This window comes from Scyliorhinus torazame, chromosome 11, assembly GCF_047496885.1.
Source record: "Scyliorhinus torazame isolate Kashiwa2021f chromosome 11, sScyTor2.1, whole genome shotgun sequence".
In the NCBI taxonomy this organism is placed as follows: domain Eukaryota; kingdom Metazoa; phylum Chordata; class Chondrichthyes; order Carcharhiniformes; family Scyliorhinidae; genus Scyliorhinus; species Scyliorhinus torazame.
Window position 1 is genome coordinate 71,796,061 of NC_092717.1, and position 15,773 is coordinate 71,811,833.

Sequence of the window (15,773 nt, forward strand, 5' to 3'; positions counted from 1 at the left end):
AGCTGACTGGTGGTGATTTAACCAGAGGATCAGCACACCTAGGCTGGGGGGAAGGGTTGAGAAGGCACAGCCTTCATGAACAACCTCAGCCGGCGCAGGAATTGAACCCCCATTGCTGGTTTTGTTCTGCATCACAAACCAGCTGTTCAGCCAAATGAGCTAGATTACAAACATAGACTAGAAAACATTGGCAAGTACAGCATAACCTCTCTTGTCTGGAATACGTGGGGCCAAGTCATTTTTGAAGAAGGAATTTTCTGGATTATAGAACGATGTTAGAATGCCTACCCACAAGTGCAAGAACTGGAAAACAGTATGGCCGGGATTCTCCGAAATCCCGGCCAAGTGTTGACGTCGGCGTCAAAACTGGCCACCAGGCCCGGTTATTCTCCCCATCCTCGGGGGCTGGAACGGCGCCGGAGTGCTGTGCGCTGCTCCGGCACCGAAAGCTGGCCTGCCACGGCCAGCACGGGTCCATGCATGCGTGCCACACCCATCACCGCGCCGGCCCACGGGCAACATGGCGGTGCCCTACAGGGGCCTGGCGCGGAGGAACATAGGCCCCCCCCCCAGAGTTAACGCGCCCGCCGATCGGTTGCCCACGATCGCGGGACTGGCCACCGTGGAAGCCCGACGATTCTCCGAACCGGCACGGGCTCGGAAAATCCTTGCCTAAATATATCTATTCGCCTGAAACATAAATCAGTGCTAAAACATTTTCAAGCATGGGCACTTTGCCATATCGGTACAAGATCCTGCTATGGCCTGATGCCACGCCTGTGGTCTACGCACCACGCCGGGTCCCAGCTCCACTGAAGGAGCGCCTGAAGGCGCAGCTAAAGGAGCTTCAGGACCAGGGCATCATCTCCAAAGTTACAGAACCGATTGACTGGGTCAGCTCAATGGTATGTGTAAAAAAGCCTTCGGAGGAGCTGCGCATCTGCATTGATCCCAAGGATCTCAACCAGAATATAATGCGAGAACACTATCCCATCCCAAAGCGGGAGGAACTCTCAAGTGAGATGGCACATGCCCGGTTTTTCACAAAGTTAGATGCATCACATGGATTCTGGCAAATCCAGCTGGATGAGTCCAGCAGAAGGCTCTGCACCTTCAACACACCGTTTGACAGGTACTGCTATAATCGTATGCCGTTCGGCATTGTCCCGGCCTCGGAGATCTTCCACAGAATCATGGAGCAGATGATGGAGGGCATTGACGGGGTTCGTGTGAATGTGGACGACATTATCATATGGTCCACAACCCCTGAGGAGCACATCTCTCATCTCCAGTAGGTATTCCGCCGTGTCAATGCCAATGGCCTCACGCTGAACAGGGCCAAGTGTTGCTTTGGCATGTCGACACTTAAGTTCTTAGGTGACCAGATATCTCAGCAGGGTGTGCACCCGGAGACAGACAAGGTTAAGGCCATCGAAGCCATGAAGATTCCTGAAGACAAGAAGGCGGTGCTGCGCTTCCTAGGCAGGGTAATCTTTTTGGGCAAGTTTATCCCAAACCTTGCCTCGCACACCACGGCCCTCAGACACCTGGTGAAAAAGTCTACTGCCTTTGAGTGGCAGACAGCTCATCAAGCAGAGTGGTTGGAGCTGAAAGCCAAGCTCACCACTGCACCTGTATTGGCATTTTTTGACCCTGACAGGGAAACAAAAATCTCGACAGATGCCAGCCAGGTCGGCATTGGCGCGGTGTTGCTCCAGCGCGATGACACTTCATCCTGGGCACCGGTTGTCTACGCATCACAGGCGATGACACCCACCGAGCAACGGTACGCCCAAATTGAAAAGGAATGCCTGGGCCTTCTCACTGGAATTCTCAAGTTCCACGATTATGTCTACGGCCTGCCGACGTTCACTGTCGAGACGGACCACAGGCCTCTGGTCCACATTATCCACAAGGACCTGAACAACATGACGCCCCGGCTGCAGCGCATCCTCCTCAAACTCAGAAGGTACGACTTTGAACTCGTGTACACGCCTGGCAAGGAGCTCATTATTGCGGAAGCCTTGCCTCAGTCTACAGAGCTTGGTGCTCTGGCAAATCCACGAGGGACGTCTGGGTGTCAAGAAGTGCAGGCGCAGAGCCAGGCAAGCTGTCTACTGGCCTGGGATTAGTCAGGACATCTCAAATATGGTCCTCAACTGTCTGACCTGTCAGCGCTTCCAGCCAGCACAGAGTAAGGAGACGCTTCAGCAGCACAAAATCGTGACCTCCCCGTGGTCCAAGGTGGGCATCGACCTCTTTCCGCCAATGGTCGTGATTATGGGTTAATCATTGATTATTTTTCCAACTACCCAGAAGTCGTGAAGCTATCGCACCTCACATCCAAGACCGTCATCAAGGCCTGTAAGGAGACGTTCTCCCAGCATGGTATCCCACTCACTGTCATGAGTGACAACGGTCCATGCTTCAGCAGCCAAGAGTGGTCAGGATTTGCCCAGATGTATCAGTTTCATCACGTCATTTCCAGCCCACATTACTCGCAGTCCAACGGGAAGGTTGCGAAAGGGGTGCACATAGTGAAGCAGCTCATCTGCAAGGCCACAGATTCTGCTTCTGACGTCAACCCTGCGCTGCTTGCATACAGGGCAACCCCTCATGTCACCGGCTCAACTCCTGATGAACAGGGACCTGCGGACGACTCTTCCAGCCATACACTTGTGCGATCTGGATCACCTCCCGGTGCTGCAGAAGGTGCAGAAACTCAGGGACCGGCAAAAGCAGGGCTATGACGCTCATGCCACCGATTTGCCTTTGCTATCCCCGGCGGATGCTGTTCGGATCAAGTTACGTGATGGCGGCTGGTCAGCTCCAGCTGTTGTGGTTCAACAGGCTGCTCCTCGATCGTATGTTGTCGTATGGCTGATGGCTCTGTTGTGCGACGAAACAGACGGGCACTTCGCACAGTTGCCCGCCCGCAACCACTTTCTTCGTTGTTTCCATCTGTTATTGTGCCACCTCCTGATACCTCGAACCACGAGGCCACCAGTCTGGCTGCAATCCTGCCTATCAAGGCGCCGTCGTCCCCACCATCACCTCTCCGGCGGTCGACCAGGATCAGACGCAAGCCCCAGAGACGGGACTTATGAACATTTGTTTTGTTTGCTATGTTCTGTTTTCGCACATTAGACAGCTGTTTTCACATGTACATCTGTTCCCGTCTGCCATTGTATGTAAATAAGTTAGTTTTTCGGCCTACACATATAAATACTTTCACATATGCTACAGAAAAACATTTCAAAAGGGGAGATGTCATGATATGCAGACGTGCACATAATGAGATACAGACAGGCAGCTAATGAACACAGAGAGCAGGACATAACCAATCAGCAGGCAGAACACTTGGGGGTGGTTTCCCACAAAAAAAGGCACGAGGCACTCACACTCCGCCTCTTTCCACTGGGGTCATCTACAGAGTGAGTCAGGTGTATATACCACATAACATCTACAGCACGTGGCTAAGAGCTAGTCTGGTTCAGTCAGACAGAGTAATCACACTTAGGTTAGCAGAGAGTCGAACTCACAGAGAACTGAGCTAACTGTGAAAACTCTGAAAACAGCGCAGGAGCTGAGGGAGCCGGGACTTTGAAAACAGCGCGGGAGCTGAGTGAGCCGGGACAGTGAAAACAGCGCGGGAGATTTAAAAAGCGCGGGTGCTGCGAGTCGGAGCGGAGATTTTAAAAGATCACGGCCTAGTTTCGGGAGCCGTTCGGAGAAGGAGGAGCAGTCTCTGTCAGGGAGAGAACCTGAGAACATCTAAGACACTCAGAGGGTAAGAAGGTAAGTAAGTGATTTTTACTCATTTTTACTTTTATACCTTTTTCAAATTGTGGGTGTCGGGGGGAAACTGAAGTGACATCACAGAAAACCTGTGGCCTGAGTGGCTGGTTGGGAATCTACACTAAATTAAAAAAATTAAGCATTGGTAACTAGAACATAGAACATAGAACATAGAACAATACAGCGCAGTACAGACCCTTCGGCCCACGATGTTGCACCGAAACAAAAGCCATCTAACCTACACTATGCCATTATCATCCATATGTTTATCCAATAAACTTTTAAATGCCCTCAATGTTGGCGAGTTCACTACTGTAGCAGGTAGGGCATTCCACGGCCTTACTACTCTTTGCGTAAAGAACCTACCTCTGACCTCTGTCCTATATCTATTACCCCTCAGTTTAAAGTTATGTCCCCTCGTGCCAGCCATTTCCATCCGCGGGAGAAGGCTCTCACTGTCCACCCTATCCAACCCCCTGATCATTTTGTATGCCTCTATTAAGTCACCTCTTAACCTTCTTCTCTCCAACGAAAACAACCTCAAGTCCATCAGCCTTTCCTCATAAGATTTTCCCTCCATACCAGGCAACATCCTGGTAAATCTCCTCTGCACCCGCTCCAAAGCCTCCACGTCCTTCCTATAATGCGGTGACCAGAACTGTACGCAATACTCCAAATGCGGCCGTACCAGAGTTCTGTACAGCTGCAACATGACCTCCCGACTCCGGAACTCAATCCCTCTACCAATAAAGGCCAACACTCCACAGGCCTTCTTCACAACCCTATCAACCTGGGTGGCAACTTTCAGGGATCTATGTACATGGACACCTAGATCCCTCTGCTCATCCACACTTTCAAGAACTTTACCATGAGCCAAATATTCCGCATTCCTGTTATTCCTTCCAAAGTGAATCACCTCACACTTCTCTACATTAAACTCCATTTGCCACCTCTCAGCCCAGCTCTGCAGCTTATCTATATCCCTCTGTAACCTGCTACATCCTTCCACACTATCGACAACACCACCGACTTTAGTATCGTCTGCAAATTTACTCACCCACCCTTCTGCGCCTTCCTCTAGGTCATTGATAAAAATGACAAACAGCAACGGCCCCAGAACAGATCCTTGTGGTACTCCACTTGTGACTGTACTCCATTCTGAACTCCATTCTGAACATTTCCCATCAACCACCTGTCTTCTTTCAGCTAGCCAATTTCTGATCCACATCTCTAAATCACCCTCAATCCCAGCCTCCGTATTTTCTGCAATAGCCTACCGTGGGGAACCTTATCAAACGCTTTGCTGAAATCCATATACACCACATCAACTGCTCTACCCTCATCTACCTGTTCAGTCACCTTCTCAAAGAACTCAATAAGGTTTGTGAGGCATGACCTACCCTTCACAAAGCCATGCTGACTATCCCTGATCATATTATTCCTATCTAGATGATTATAAATCTTGTCTCTTATAATCCCCTCCAAGACTTTACCCACTACAGACGTGAGGCTCACCGGTCTATAGTTGCCGGGGTTGTCTCTGCTCCCCTTTTTGAACAAAGGGACCACATTTGCTGTCCTCCAGTCCTCTGGCACTATTCCTGTAGCCAATGATGACATAAAAATCAAAGCCAAAGGTCCAGCAATCTCTTCCTTGGCCTCCCAGAGAATCCTAGGATAAATCCCATCAGGTCCCGGGAGGACTTATCTATTTTCAGCCTGTCCAGAATTGCCAACACCTCTTCCCTACGTACCTCAATGCCATCTATTCTATTAGCCTGGGGCTCAGCATTCTCCTCCACAACATTATCTTTTTCCTGAGTGAATACTGACGAAAAATATTCATTTAGTATCTCGCCTATCTCTTCAGACTCCACACACAATTTCCCATCCCTGTCCTTGACTGGTCCTACTCTTTCCCTAGTCATTCGCTTATTCCAGACATACCTATAGAAAGCTTTTGGGTTTTCCTTGATCCTTCCTGCCAAATACTTCTCATGTCCCCTCCTTGCTCGTCTTAGCTCTCTCTTTAGATCCTTCCTCGCTACCTTGTAACTATCCATCGCCCCAACTGAAACTTCACACCTCATCTTCACATAGGCCTCCTTCTTCCTCTTCACAAGAGATTCCACTTCCTTGGTAAACCACCCACTTCCTTGGTAAACCACAATTAATTAAACTAATTTACTAATCAACTAATTAAACATAATTACTTAATTATAATTTAGAGGGATATCTAAGCCAGAGATCGGAGAGTACTATATTTAGCTTTTGCATTTCTATTAGAAATCTAGTGCTAGGAAACAGATAGTTAACAGTAACTTTGAAATTCAAAAAAAATATTAAAAAACAAATTTTTTTAAATTAATTGACGCAATATCAGTTAGAGGGGTGCAGTGCTCTGACTGTGAGATGTGGCAGGTCCGGGAGGCTTCCAGCGTCCCGGATGGCTTCATCTGCAGAAAGTGCACCCAACTGGAGCTCCTCACAGACCGCATGATTCGGTTGGAGCAGCAATTGGATGCACTTAGGAGCATGCAGGTGGCGGAAAGCGTCATAGATCGCAGTTATGTAAATGTGGTCACACCCAAGGTGCAGGCAGAGAAATGGGTGACCACCAGAAAGGGCAGGCAGTCAGTGCAGGAATCACCTGTGGTTGTCCCCCTCTCGAACAGGTATACCCCTTTGGATACTGTCGGGGGGGATAGCCTATCAGGGGAAAACAGCAGCCAGAGCAGTGGCACCACGGCTGGCTCTGATGTTCAGAAGGGAGGGTCAAAGCGCAGAAGAGTAATAGTAATAGGGGACTCTATAGTCAGGGGCACAGATAGGCGCTTCTGTGGACATGAAAGCGACTCCAGGATGGCCTGTTGCCTCCCTGGTGCCAGGGTCCAGGATGTCTCCGAACGGGTAGAGGGCATCCTGAAGGGGGAGGGCAAACAGGCAGAGGTCATTGTACATATTGGTACTAACGACATAGGCGGGAAGGGGCATGAGGTCCTGCAGCAGGAGTTCAGGGAGCTAGGCAGAAAGTTAAAAGACAGGACCTCGAGGGTTGTAATCTCGGGATTACTCCCTGTGCCACGTGCCAGTGAGGCTAGAAATAGGAATATAGAGCAGCTAAACACCTGGCTAAACAGCTGGTGTAGGAGGGAGGGTTTCCGTTATCTGGACCACTGGGAGCTCTTCCGGGGCAGGTGTGACCTGTATAAGAAGGACGGGTTGCATCTACACCGGAGAGGCATAAATATCCTGGCCGCGAAGTTTGCTAGTGTCACACGGGAGGGTTTAAACTAGTATGGCAGGGGGGTGGGCACGGGAGCAATAGGTCAGAAGGTGAGAGCATTGAGGGAGAACTAGGGAATAGGGACAGTGTGGCTCTGAGGCAGAGCAGACAGGGAGAAGTTGCTGAACACAGCGGGTCTGGTGGCCTGACGTGCATATGTTTTAATGCAAGAAGTATTACGGGTAAGGCAGATGAACTTAGAGCTTGCATTAGTACTTGGAACTATGATGTTGTTGCCATTACAGAGACCTGGTTGAGGGAAGGGCAGGATTGGCAGCTAAACGTTCCAGGATTTAGATGTTTCAGGCGGGATAGAGGGGGATGTAAAAGGGGAGGCGGAGTTGCGCTACTGGTTAGGGAGAATATCACAGCTGTACTGCGGGAGGACACCTCAGAGGGCAGTGAGGCTATATGGGTAGAGATCAGGAATAAGAAGGGTGCAGTCACAATGTTGGGGGTTTACTACAGGCCTCCCAACAGCCAGCGGGAGATAAAGGAGCAGATAGGTACCTAGATTTTGGAAAAGAGTAAAAACAACAGGGTTGTGGTGATGGGAGACTTCAACTTCCCCAATATTGACTGGGACTCACTTAGTGCCAGGAGCTTAGACGGGGCGGAGTTTGTAAGGAGCATCCAGGAGGGCTTCTTAAAACAATATGTAGACAGTCCAACTAGGGAAGGGGCGGTACTGGACCTGGTATTGGGGAATGAGCCCGGCCAGGTGGTAGATGTTTCAGTAGGGGAGCATTTCGGTAACAGTGACCACAATTCAGTAAGTTTTAACGTACTGGTGGACAAGGATAAGAGTGGTCCTCGGATGAATGTGCTAAATTGGGGGAAGGCTAATCATAACAATATTAGGCGGGAACTGAAGAACATAGATTGGGGGCGGATGTTTGAGGGCAAATCAACATCTGACATGTGGGAGGCTTTCAAGTAGCAGTTGAAAGGAATTCAGGACCGGCATGTTCCTGTGAGGAAGAAGGATAAATACAGCAATTTTCGGGAACTTTGGATGACGAGAGAGTAGGCCTCGTCAAAAAGAAAAAGGAGGCATTTGTCAGGGCGAAAAGGCTGGGAACAGATGAAGCCTGCGTGGAATATAAGGAAAGTAGGAAGGAACTTAAGCAAGGAGTCAGGAGGGCTAGAAGGGGTCACGAAAAGTCATTGGCAAATAGGGTTAAGGAAAATCCCAAGGCTTTTTACACGTACATAAAAAGCAAGAGGGTAGCCAGGGAAAGGGTTGGCCCACTGAAGGATAGGCAAGGGAATCTATGTGTGGAGCCAGAGGAAATGGGTGAGGTACTAAATGAATACTTTGCATCAGTATTCACCAAAGAGAAGAAATTGGTAGATGTTGAGTCTGGAGAAGGGTGTGTAGATAGCCTGGGTCACATTGAGATCCAAACAGACGAGGTGTTGGGTGTCTTAAAAAATATTTAGGTAGATAAGTCCCCAGGGCCTGATGGGATCTACCCCAGAATACTGAAGGAGGCTGGAGAGGAAATTGCTGAGGCCTTGACAGAAATCTTTGGATCCTCGCTGTCTTCAGGGGATGTCCCGGAGGACTGGAGAATAGCCAATGTTGTTCCTCTGTTTAAGAAGGGTAGCAAGGATAATCCCGGGAACTACAGGCCGGTGAGCCTTACTTCAGTGGTAGGGAAATTACTGGAGAGAATTCTTCGAGACAGATCTACTCCCATTTGGAAGCAAATGGACGTATTAGTGAGAGGCAGCACGGTTTTGTGAAGGGAAGGTCGTGTCTCACTAACTTGATAGAGTTTTTCGAGGAGGTCACTAAGATGATTGATGCAGGTAGGGCAGTGGATGTTGTCTATATGGACTTCAGTAAGGCCTTTGACAAGGTCCCTCATGGTAGACTAGTACAAAAGGTGAAGTCACACGGGATCAGGGGTGAGCTGGCAAGGTGGATACAGAACTGGCTAGGCCATAGAAGGCAGAGAGTAGCAATGGAAGGATGCTTTTCTAATTGGAGGGCTGTGACCAGTGGTGTTCCACAGGGATCAGTGCTGGGACCTTTGCTCTTTGTAGTATATATAAATGATTTGGAGGAAAATGTAACTGGTCTGATTGGTAAGTTTGCAGACGACACAAAGGTTGGTGGAATTGCGGATAGCGATGAGGACTGTCGGAGGATACAGCAGGATTTAGATTGTTTGGAGACTTGGGTGGAGAGATGGCAGATGGAGTTTAATCCGGACAAATGTGAGGTAATGCATTTTGGAAGGTCTAATGCAGGTAAGGAATATACAGTGAATGGTAGAACCCTCAAGAGTATTGAAAGCCAAAGAGATCTAGGAGTTCAGGTCCACAGGTCATTGAAAGGGGCAACACAGGTGGAGAAGGTAGTCAAGAAGGCATACGGCATGCTTGCCTTCATTGGCCGGGGCATTGAGTATAAGAATTGGCAAGTCATGTTGCAGCTGTATAGAACCTTAGTTAGGCCACACTTGGAGTATAGTGTTCAATTCTGGTCGCCACACTACCAGAAGGATGTGGAGGCTTTAGAGAGGGTGCAGAAGAGATTTACCAGAATGTTGCCTGGTATGGAGGGCATTAGCTATGAGGAGCGGTTGAATAAACTCGGTTTGTTCTCACTGGAACGAAGGAGGTTGAGGGGAGACCTGATAGAGGTCTACAAAATTATGAGGGGCATAGACAGAGTGGATAGTCAGAGGCTTTTCCCCAGGGTAGAGGGGTCAATTACTAGGGGGCATAGGTTTAAGGTGAGAGGGGCAAGGTTTAGAGTAGATGTACGAGGCAAGTTTTTTACGCAGAGGGTAGTGCGTGCCTGGAACTCGCTACCGGAGGAGGTGGTGGAAGCAGGGACGATAGTGACATTTAAGGGGCATCTTGACAAATACATGATTAGGATGGGAATAGAGGGATACGGACCCAGGAAGTGTAGAAGATTGTAGTTTAGTCGGGCAGCATGGTCGGCACGGGCTTGGAGGGCCGAAGGGCCTGTTCCTGTGCTGTACATTTCTTTGTTCTTATTTCTTTGTTCTGTGTGACAGGTTCAATAAATCAAATTGAACTAACTTCAAGGCCTGGAGTAGATTTCAGTTATAGCTGCATCCAGTTGTAGCCCGTGTTATCTCACTATGCTTACCACGACACACATCTCCTCTAAACATTGCCCCACGGACCTTAAACCTATGCCCCCTGGTGACTGACCCCGCCACCCAGGCAAAGAGTGCCTGCCCATCCACTTTATCCATGCCCCTCATAATTTTGTAGACCTCTATCAGGGCACCCCTCAACCTCTGTTGTTCTAATGAAAACAGTCCAAGTCTATTCAGGCTCTCTGCATAGCTAACACCCTCCAGACCAGGCAACATCCTGGTAAACCTCCTCTGCACCCTCTCCAAAGCCTCCACACCCTTCCCGTAGTGTGGTGACCAGAATTGTGCGCAATATTCCAAGTGCAGCCTTACCACGTTTCTATGCAACTGCAGCATGACTTCTTAGTTTTTATACTCGATGCCCCGTCCAATGAAGACAAGCACTCCGTATGCTTTCTTGACTACCTTGTCCACTTGTGTTGCTACTTTCAAAGATCTGTGGACATGCAAGCCCAGATCGCTCTGACTTTCCATATTCCGAAGAGTTTTGCCATTTACGGTACATTTCTCCTTCATGTTAGGCCAACCAAAGTTCATTAACTCATATTTGTCTGGACTAAACTCCATTTGCTATTTCTCTGCCCAAGTCTCCAACCTATCTCTGTCCTGCTGTATCTTCCGACAATCCTCAACACTATCTGCCACTCCACCAACCTTGGTGTCATCCGCGAATTTACTGAGATGAACATAGAACATAGAACAGTACAGCACAGAACAGGCCCTTCGGCCATCGATGTTGTGCCGAGCCTTGTCCGAAACCTAGATCAAGCTATCCCACTCCCTGTCATTCTGGTGTGCTCTATGTGCCTATCCAATAACCGCTTGAATGTTCCTAAAGTGTCCGACTCCACTATCACAGCAGGCAGTCCATTCCACCCCCTAACCACTCTCTGAGTAAAGAACCTACCTTGGAAATCCCTCCTATATCTCCCACCCTGGACCTTATAGTTATCCCCCTTGTAACAGCTACATCCACCCGAGGAAATAGTCTCTGAATGCCCACTCTATCTATCCCCCTCATCATCTTATAAACCTTTATTAAGTCCCCTCTCATCCTCCTCCGCTCCAAAGAAGGAGCTCTAGCTTCTTCAACCTTTCCTCATGAGACCTATCCTCCAAACCAGGCAGCATCCTGGTAAATGTCCTTTGCACCCTTTCCAATGCTTCCACATCCTTCCTGTAGTGAGGTGACCAGCACTGCACGCAATACTCCAAATGTGGTCTCACCAGGGTCCTGTACAGTTTCAGCATAACCCCACGGCTCTTAACTCAAGCCCCCTGTTAATAAACGCTAACACACTATAGGCCTTTTTCACAGCTCTGTCCACTTGAGTGGCAACCTTTAGAGATCTGTGGACATGAACCCCAAGATCTCTCTGCTCCTCCACATTCTTCAGAAACCTGCCGTTGACCCTGTAATCCGCATTCAAATTTTTCCTACCAAAATGAATCACCTCGTACTTATCAGGGTTAAACTCCATCTGCCATTTTTCGGCCCAGCTCTGCATCCTATCAATGTCTCTTTGCAGCCTACAACAGCCCTCCACCTCATCCACTACTCCACCAATCTTGGTGTCATCAGCAAATTTACTGACCACCAGATGATGAGTTGCTTAGGTTTACTGAAAGTAATTCTGGATAACTGGTGTTTCCGGACAATAGATTTCTGGACATGAAAGGCTTTAGTGTATCACCTGATACTAAGTATACCTTTTGCTCAAAACAAGAATCATGGGCGGGATTCTCCGATATCGGCGCGATGTCCGCTGACCGGCGCCAAAAACGGCGCTAATCAGTCCGGCATCGCGCCGCCCCAAAGGTGCGGAAGTCTCCGCACCAGCTGGCACGAAACTGACTTTGCCGGGCGGCGCTTGCACGGGAGCGTCAGTGGCCGCTCACGGCATCCCCGCGCATGCGCAGTGGAGGGGGTGTCTTCCGCCTCCGCCATGGTGGAGACCATGGCGAAGGCGGAAGGAAAAGAGTGCCCCCACGGCACAGGCCCGCCCGCGGATCGGTGGGCCCCGATCGCGGGCCAGGCCACCGTGGGGGCACCCCCCGGGGCCAGATCGCCCCCCCCCCCCCCAGGACCCCGGAGCCCACCCGCGCCGCCGTGTCCCGCCGTCCCAAAAGTAGTTTAATCCACGCCGGCTGGTGTGGGTTGACAGCGGCAGGACTTCCGGCCCATCGCAGACTGGAGAATCGCCGGGGGATTCCCGCCGACCGGTGCGGCGCGATTCCAGCCCCCGCCGAATCTCCGGTGGCGGAGAATTCTCCGACCCGGTGGGGGGTCGGAGAATTGCTTCTCTTAGTCATGTTCAAAAACACATATCAGCATGCCTATTCAGTGAGCAACTGTATCAATACAACTTAAAACTAAAATGACCTACCATTCTTTACAAAGCTCATTGTGTTGTTCAAACGAGCAATGTTTATATCCATTTGTCCTACAATTTTCCGGTATCTTCCACAGTCACAGAAGCTGCCTATTAATTGATCAGAACACACATTGGGAGTGATGTTGTCTTATCCAGAATAAGCATATCTTTGTTTGATAACGATTAAGGACAGAAGTTCAAAAGAGTTCTCTGTCTAAATATCAGAATAAAATTAACACAGAGAAATTTTGTATTAATACATTAGCAGGACTACTAGAAATAGATGTTGGAACGATTTCAACACCCATGTAAGAATTGAAATATTGTTGATGGCCAGTTACCACAAGGCACTAATCTACTGGTTGAGATACATGACATGGACCTCAAAATTATTCTTGAAATAAAACTGGTCAAAATTAAAAGTGAAGACTTTGGGTTGAATTTTCCAAAGGTGTCCGCAACCTCGACACTGGCTCCTCCCCCGATATATCTTACGGGAAGCGGCCAAGCCATAGGCCACCTTCGCGTTCTGTGTCCAATTAGGGGAAGCACACAGATTCCAGAGGTGGAAGGGCAATCATATCTTACTATAATAATAATAATAACTCCACCCCATTGTGAGACCGGTGAAGGCCAGACTGATGGATTGGTAAGGAGGTAATGCTGCATCATTAGCATCTATTCTGTGGCTGTGATGTTACATGCAAAAATCATCAGAGACATCCATCTCTGCTATTTCAGAACTCAATGGTGTGTCTGCCCATTGCAACCGATGGGTTCTTTAACAGCCTTACAAGTTATAAGGCCCTGTCCTCCTTCCGTCAAGTAGCCTCTTCTCACCTGCCAGGGAGCAGACATAATAGGAGCCACGTGGCCAATCCAAAAAATGTAATACTATCAAAACATAGGGCTTAATGACCCTTTCAAGTGTTTCCATTGGCTACCTGTGCTGGTAGCCGATGCTGCTGGGAGCCCACATCCAGGAAATGTGCTTGGAGGCAGGAAGAAGTTGAAGAGTTAAACTGACAAGCTGCGTTCCAAATTCCCCCCCCCCCCCCCCCCCTCCCAAAACGGCCTCCAAAGCCTCCACAGTGTCTCTCTTACACAAATTGCATTGACATGTTACAAAGTCAAGTAAATCATAAGCAGGACACAGTTGAAGAAGGTCAATTGAACTTTATGAGTTGACTCACCCACAAAGAACTTAAACTACTGACTTTTGTTTAATGATTCTTGGATTTTGCCTTCTTCCTGAATTCCATTCTATGTAATGCTCAATTTTTTTGTGAAGACCTTCCTGATGTCAGTTTTACATTTGCCTTTCACTCAAGAACAAAGGACAAAGAACAAAGAACAATACAGCACAGGAACAGACCCTTCAGCCCGCCAAACTTGTACTGGTCATGATACCACCCTTGGCCAAAACCCTCAGTACTTCCGAGTGCCGCATCCCTCTATACCCATCCTATCCATGTACTTGTCGAGATGCCTTTTGAACGCTGTTAATGTATTTGCTTCCACAACCTTTCCTGGCAACGTGCTCTAGGCACTCACCACCCTCTGTGTAAAAAGATCTCCTCTGAACTTTGCCCCACGGACCATAACCTATGCCCCCTGATGACTGACCCCTCCACCCTGGCAAAGAGTACCTGCCCATCCACTCTATCCATGCCCCTCATAATTTTGTAGACCTCTATCAGGTCTCAACCTTCATTGTTCTAATGAAAACAATCTGAGTCTATTCAGCCTCTCCGCATCACTAACACCCTCCAGAACAGGCAACATCCTGGAAAACCTCCTCTGCACCCTCTCCAAAGCCTCCACATCCTTCTGGTAGTGTGGCGATCACTCGTTTGAACCTGCGTCTTTTATGCTTTCACAGTTAAGTTTGAAGCAATGTTCCTGACCCATCTTATTAAAAGCATTAATATTTGCATTTATATCTGATTTTAAAGGTCATGCAAAAAGCAGTTATCATGACAATTTACCCATTTATTTTAGAAATCGGAAACAATACCTGATTCACCTTTCAATCCGGGAGCTCCTGGATAACCTTTATTCCCTTTGTCACCTAAATTATAATCCATAATGAGTTAGAATCTTATATCATAGTTAGAGAACTAGATATTACCAGTGGCACAACATGTTATTTAAAGATGAAAAGAAAATGACCTCTGTTTTGGGTTTTGGAGGGAGAACAGCCAATGCATCCTTTTCGTCACGTTGATGCCGCTGCACACGGCACAGTGATACATTACAATGTGATTTGCACACAATTGCAAGATGTGTTAACATACAAACAAAAATAGGAATGGCGATGGGTGGGTTTCCTCCAGGTCCTCCGGGTTCCTCCCACAGGTTAGGTGGATTGATCATGTTAAATTGTCCCTTATTGTCCAAAAGGTTAGGTGGGGATACTGGTGACAGGATAGGGTGGGAACGAGGACCAAGACGAGGTGTTCTTTCGGAGGGTTGGTGTGTACTCGATGGGCTAATTGGCTTCCTTCTGCACTGTGAGGATTCTCTGATGCTTCTATATGTTGGTCAAATTGTGGCATTATCACCCTATCACCTGGGTAATATTATCCACAATTTTGTGGGATGTGTGGGTTAGATGGATTGGCCATGCTAAATTACCCCTTAAGTGTCCAAACGTTAGATGGGATTGCGTGGATGGGCCTGGCAAGATGCTCTTTCAGAGGGTTGGTGAAGACTTGATGGGCTGAATGGCCTCCTTCTGCACTGTAGGGATTTTATGATTCTATGAAGTATATTGTTGTTCTATGAAGTTTATTTATGCCTATTTTTTCATTAATATAAATTGCTCAAAGTTACTATCTGGCGTGCTTCAGGTTTGAATTGCACCTTTGATAATATTTAGGAGCAAGTCTCAAATGGAATGCCGGATACAGTCACTCAAGATACTGAAGCTATATCACCAGAAACAAAAATCACCAAAGGATCACCGACTTCTGGAAATGGACCATGTCAGTCAATGGGACCATGGATCAGTTTGTGATTGAGTACTTTGGAATATAATGGTCAGAAACTTATCACCCTCAGAGTATGGAGGGTGGGGAAATCCTGACAGATAAGCATCCTCGGATCAGATATCTGACAATTTCCGGCCTCTGAGCGATCTTGCTGGAGGTAGGGTCAAAGAGAATG

At 48.3% G+C, this 15,773-nt stretch overlaps 1 protein-coding gene across 1 annotated transcript in view; it reads right to left on the bottom strand.

Annotated features, from left to right (window-relative positions):
• The window catches only part of LOC140385340 (collectin-10-like), a 99,631-nt gene that overhangs the window by 3,007 nt on the left and 80,851 nt on the right, over positions 1-15,773 (bottom strand). Inside the window, exons 5-6 of the mRNA XM_072467403.1 lie at positions 14,623-14,676; positions 12,618-12,713 (exon numbers count right to left, since the gene is read on the bottom strand). Coding sequence (XP_072323504.1) covers positions 12,618-12,713; positions 14,623-14,676 — 150 coding nt within the window. The remainder of the gene's footprint in view (positions 1-12,617; positions 12,714-14,622; positions 14,677-15,773) is intronic.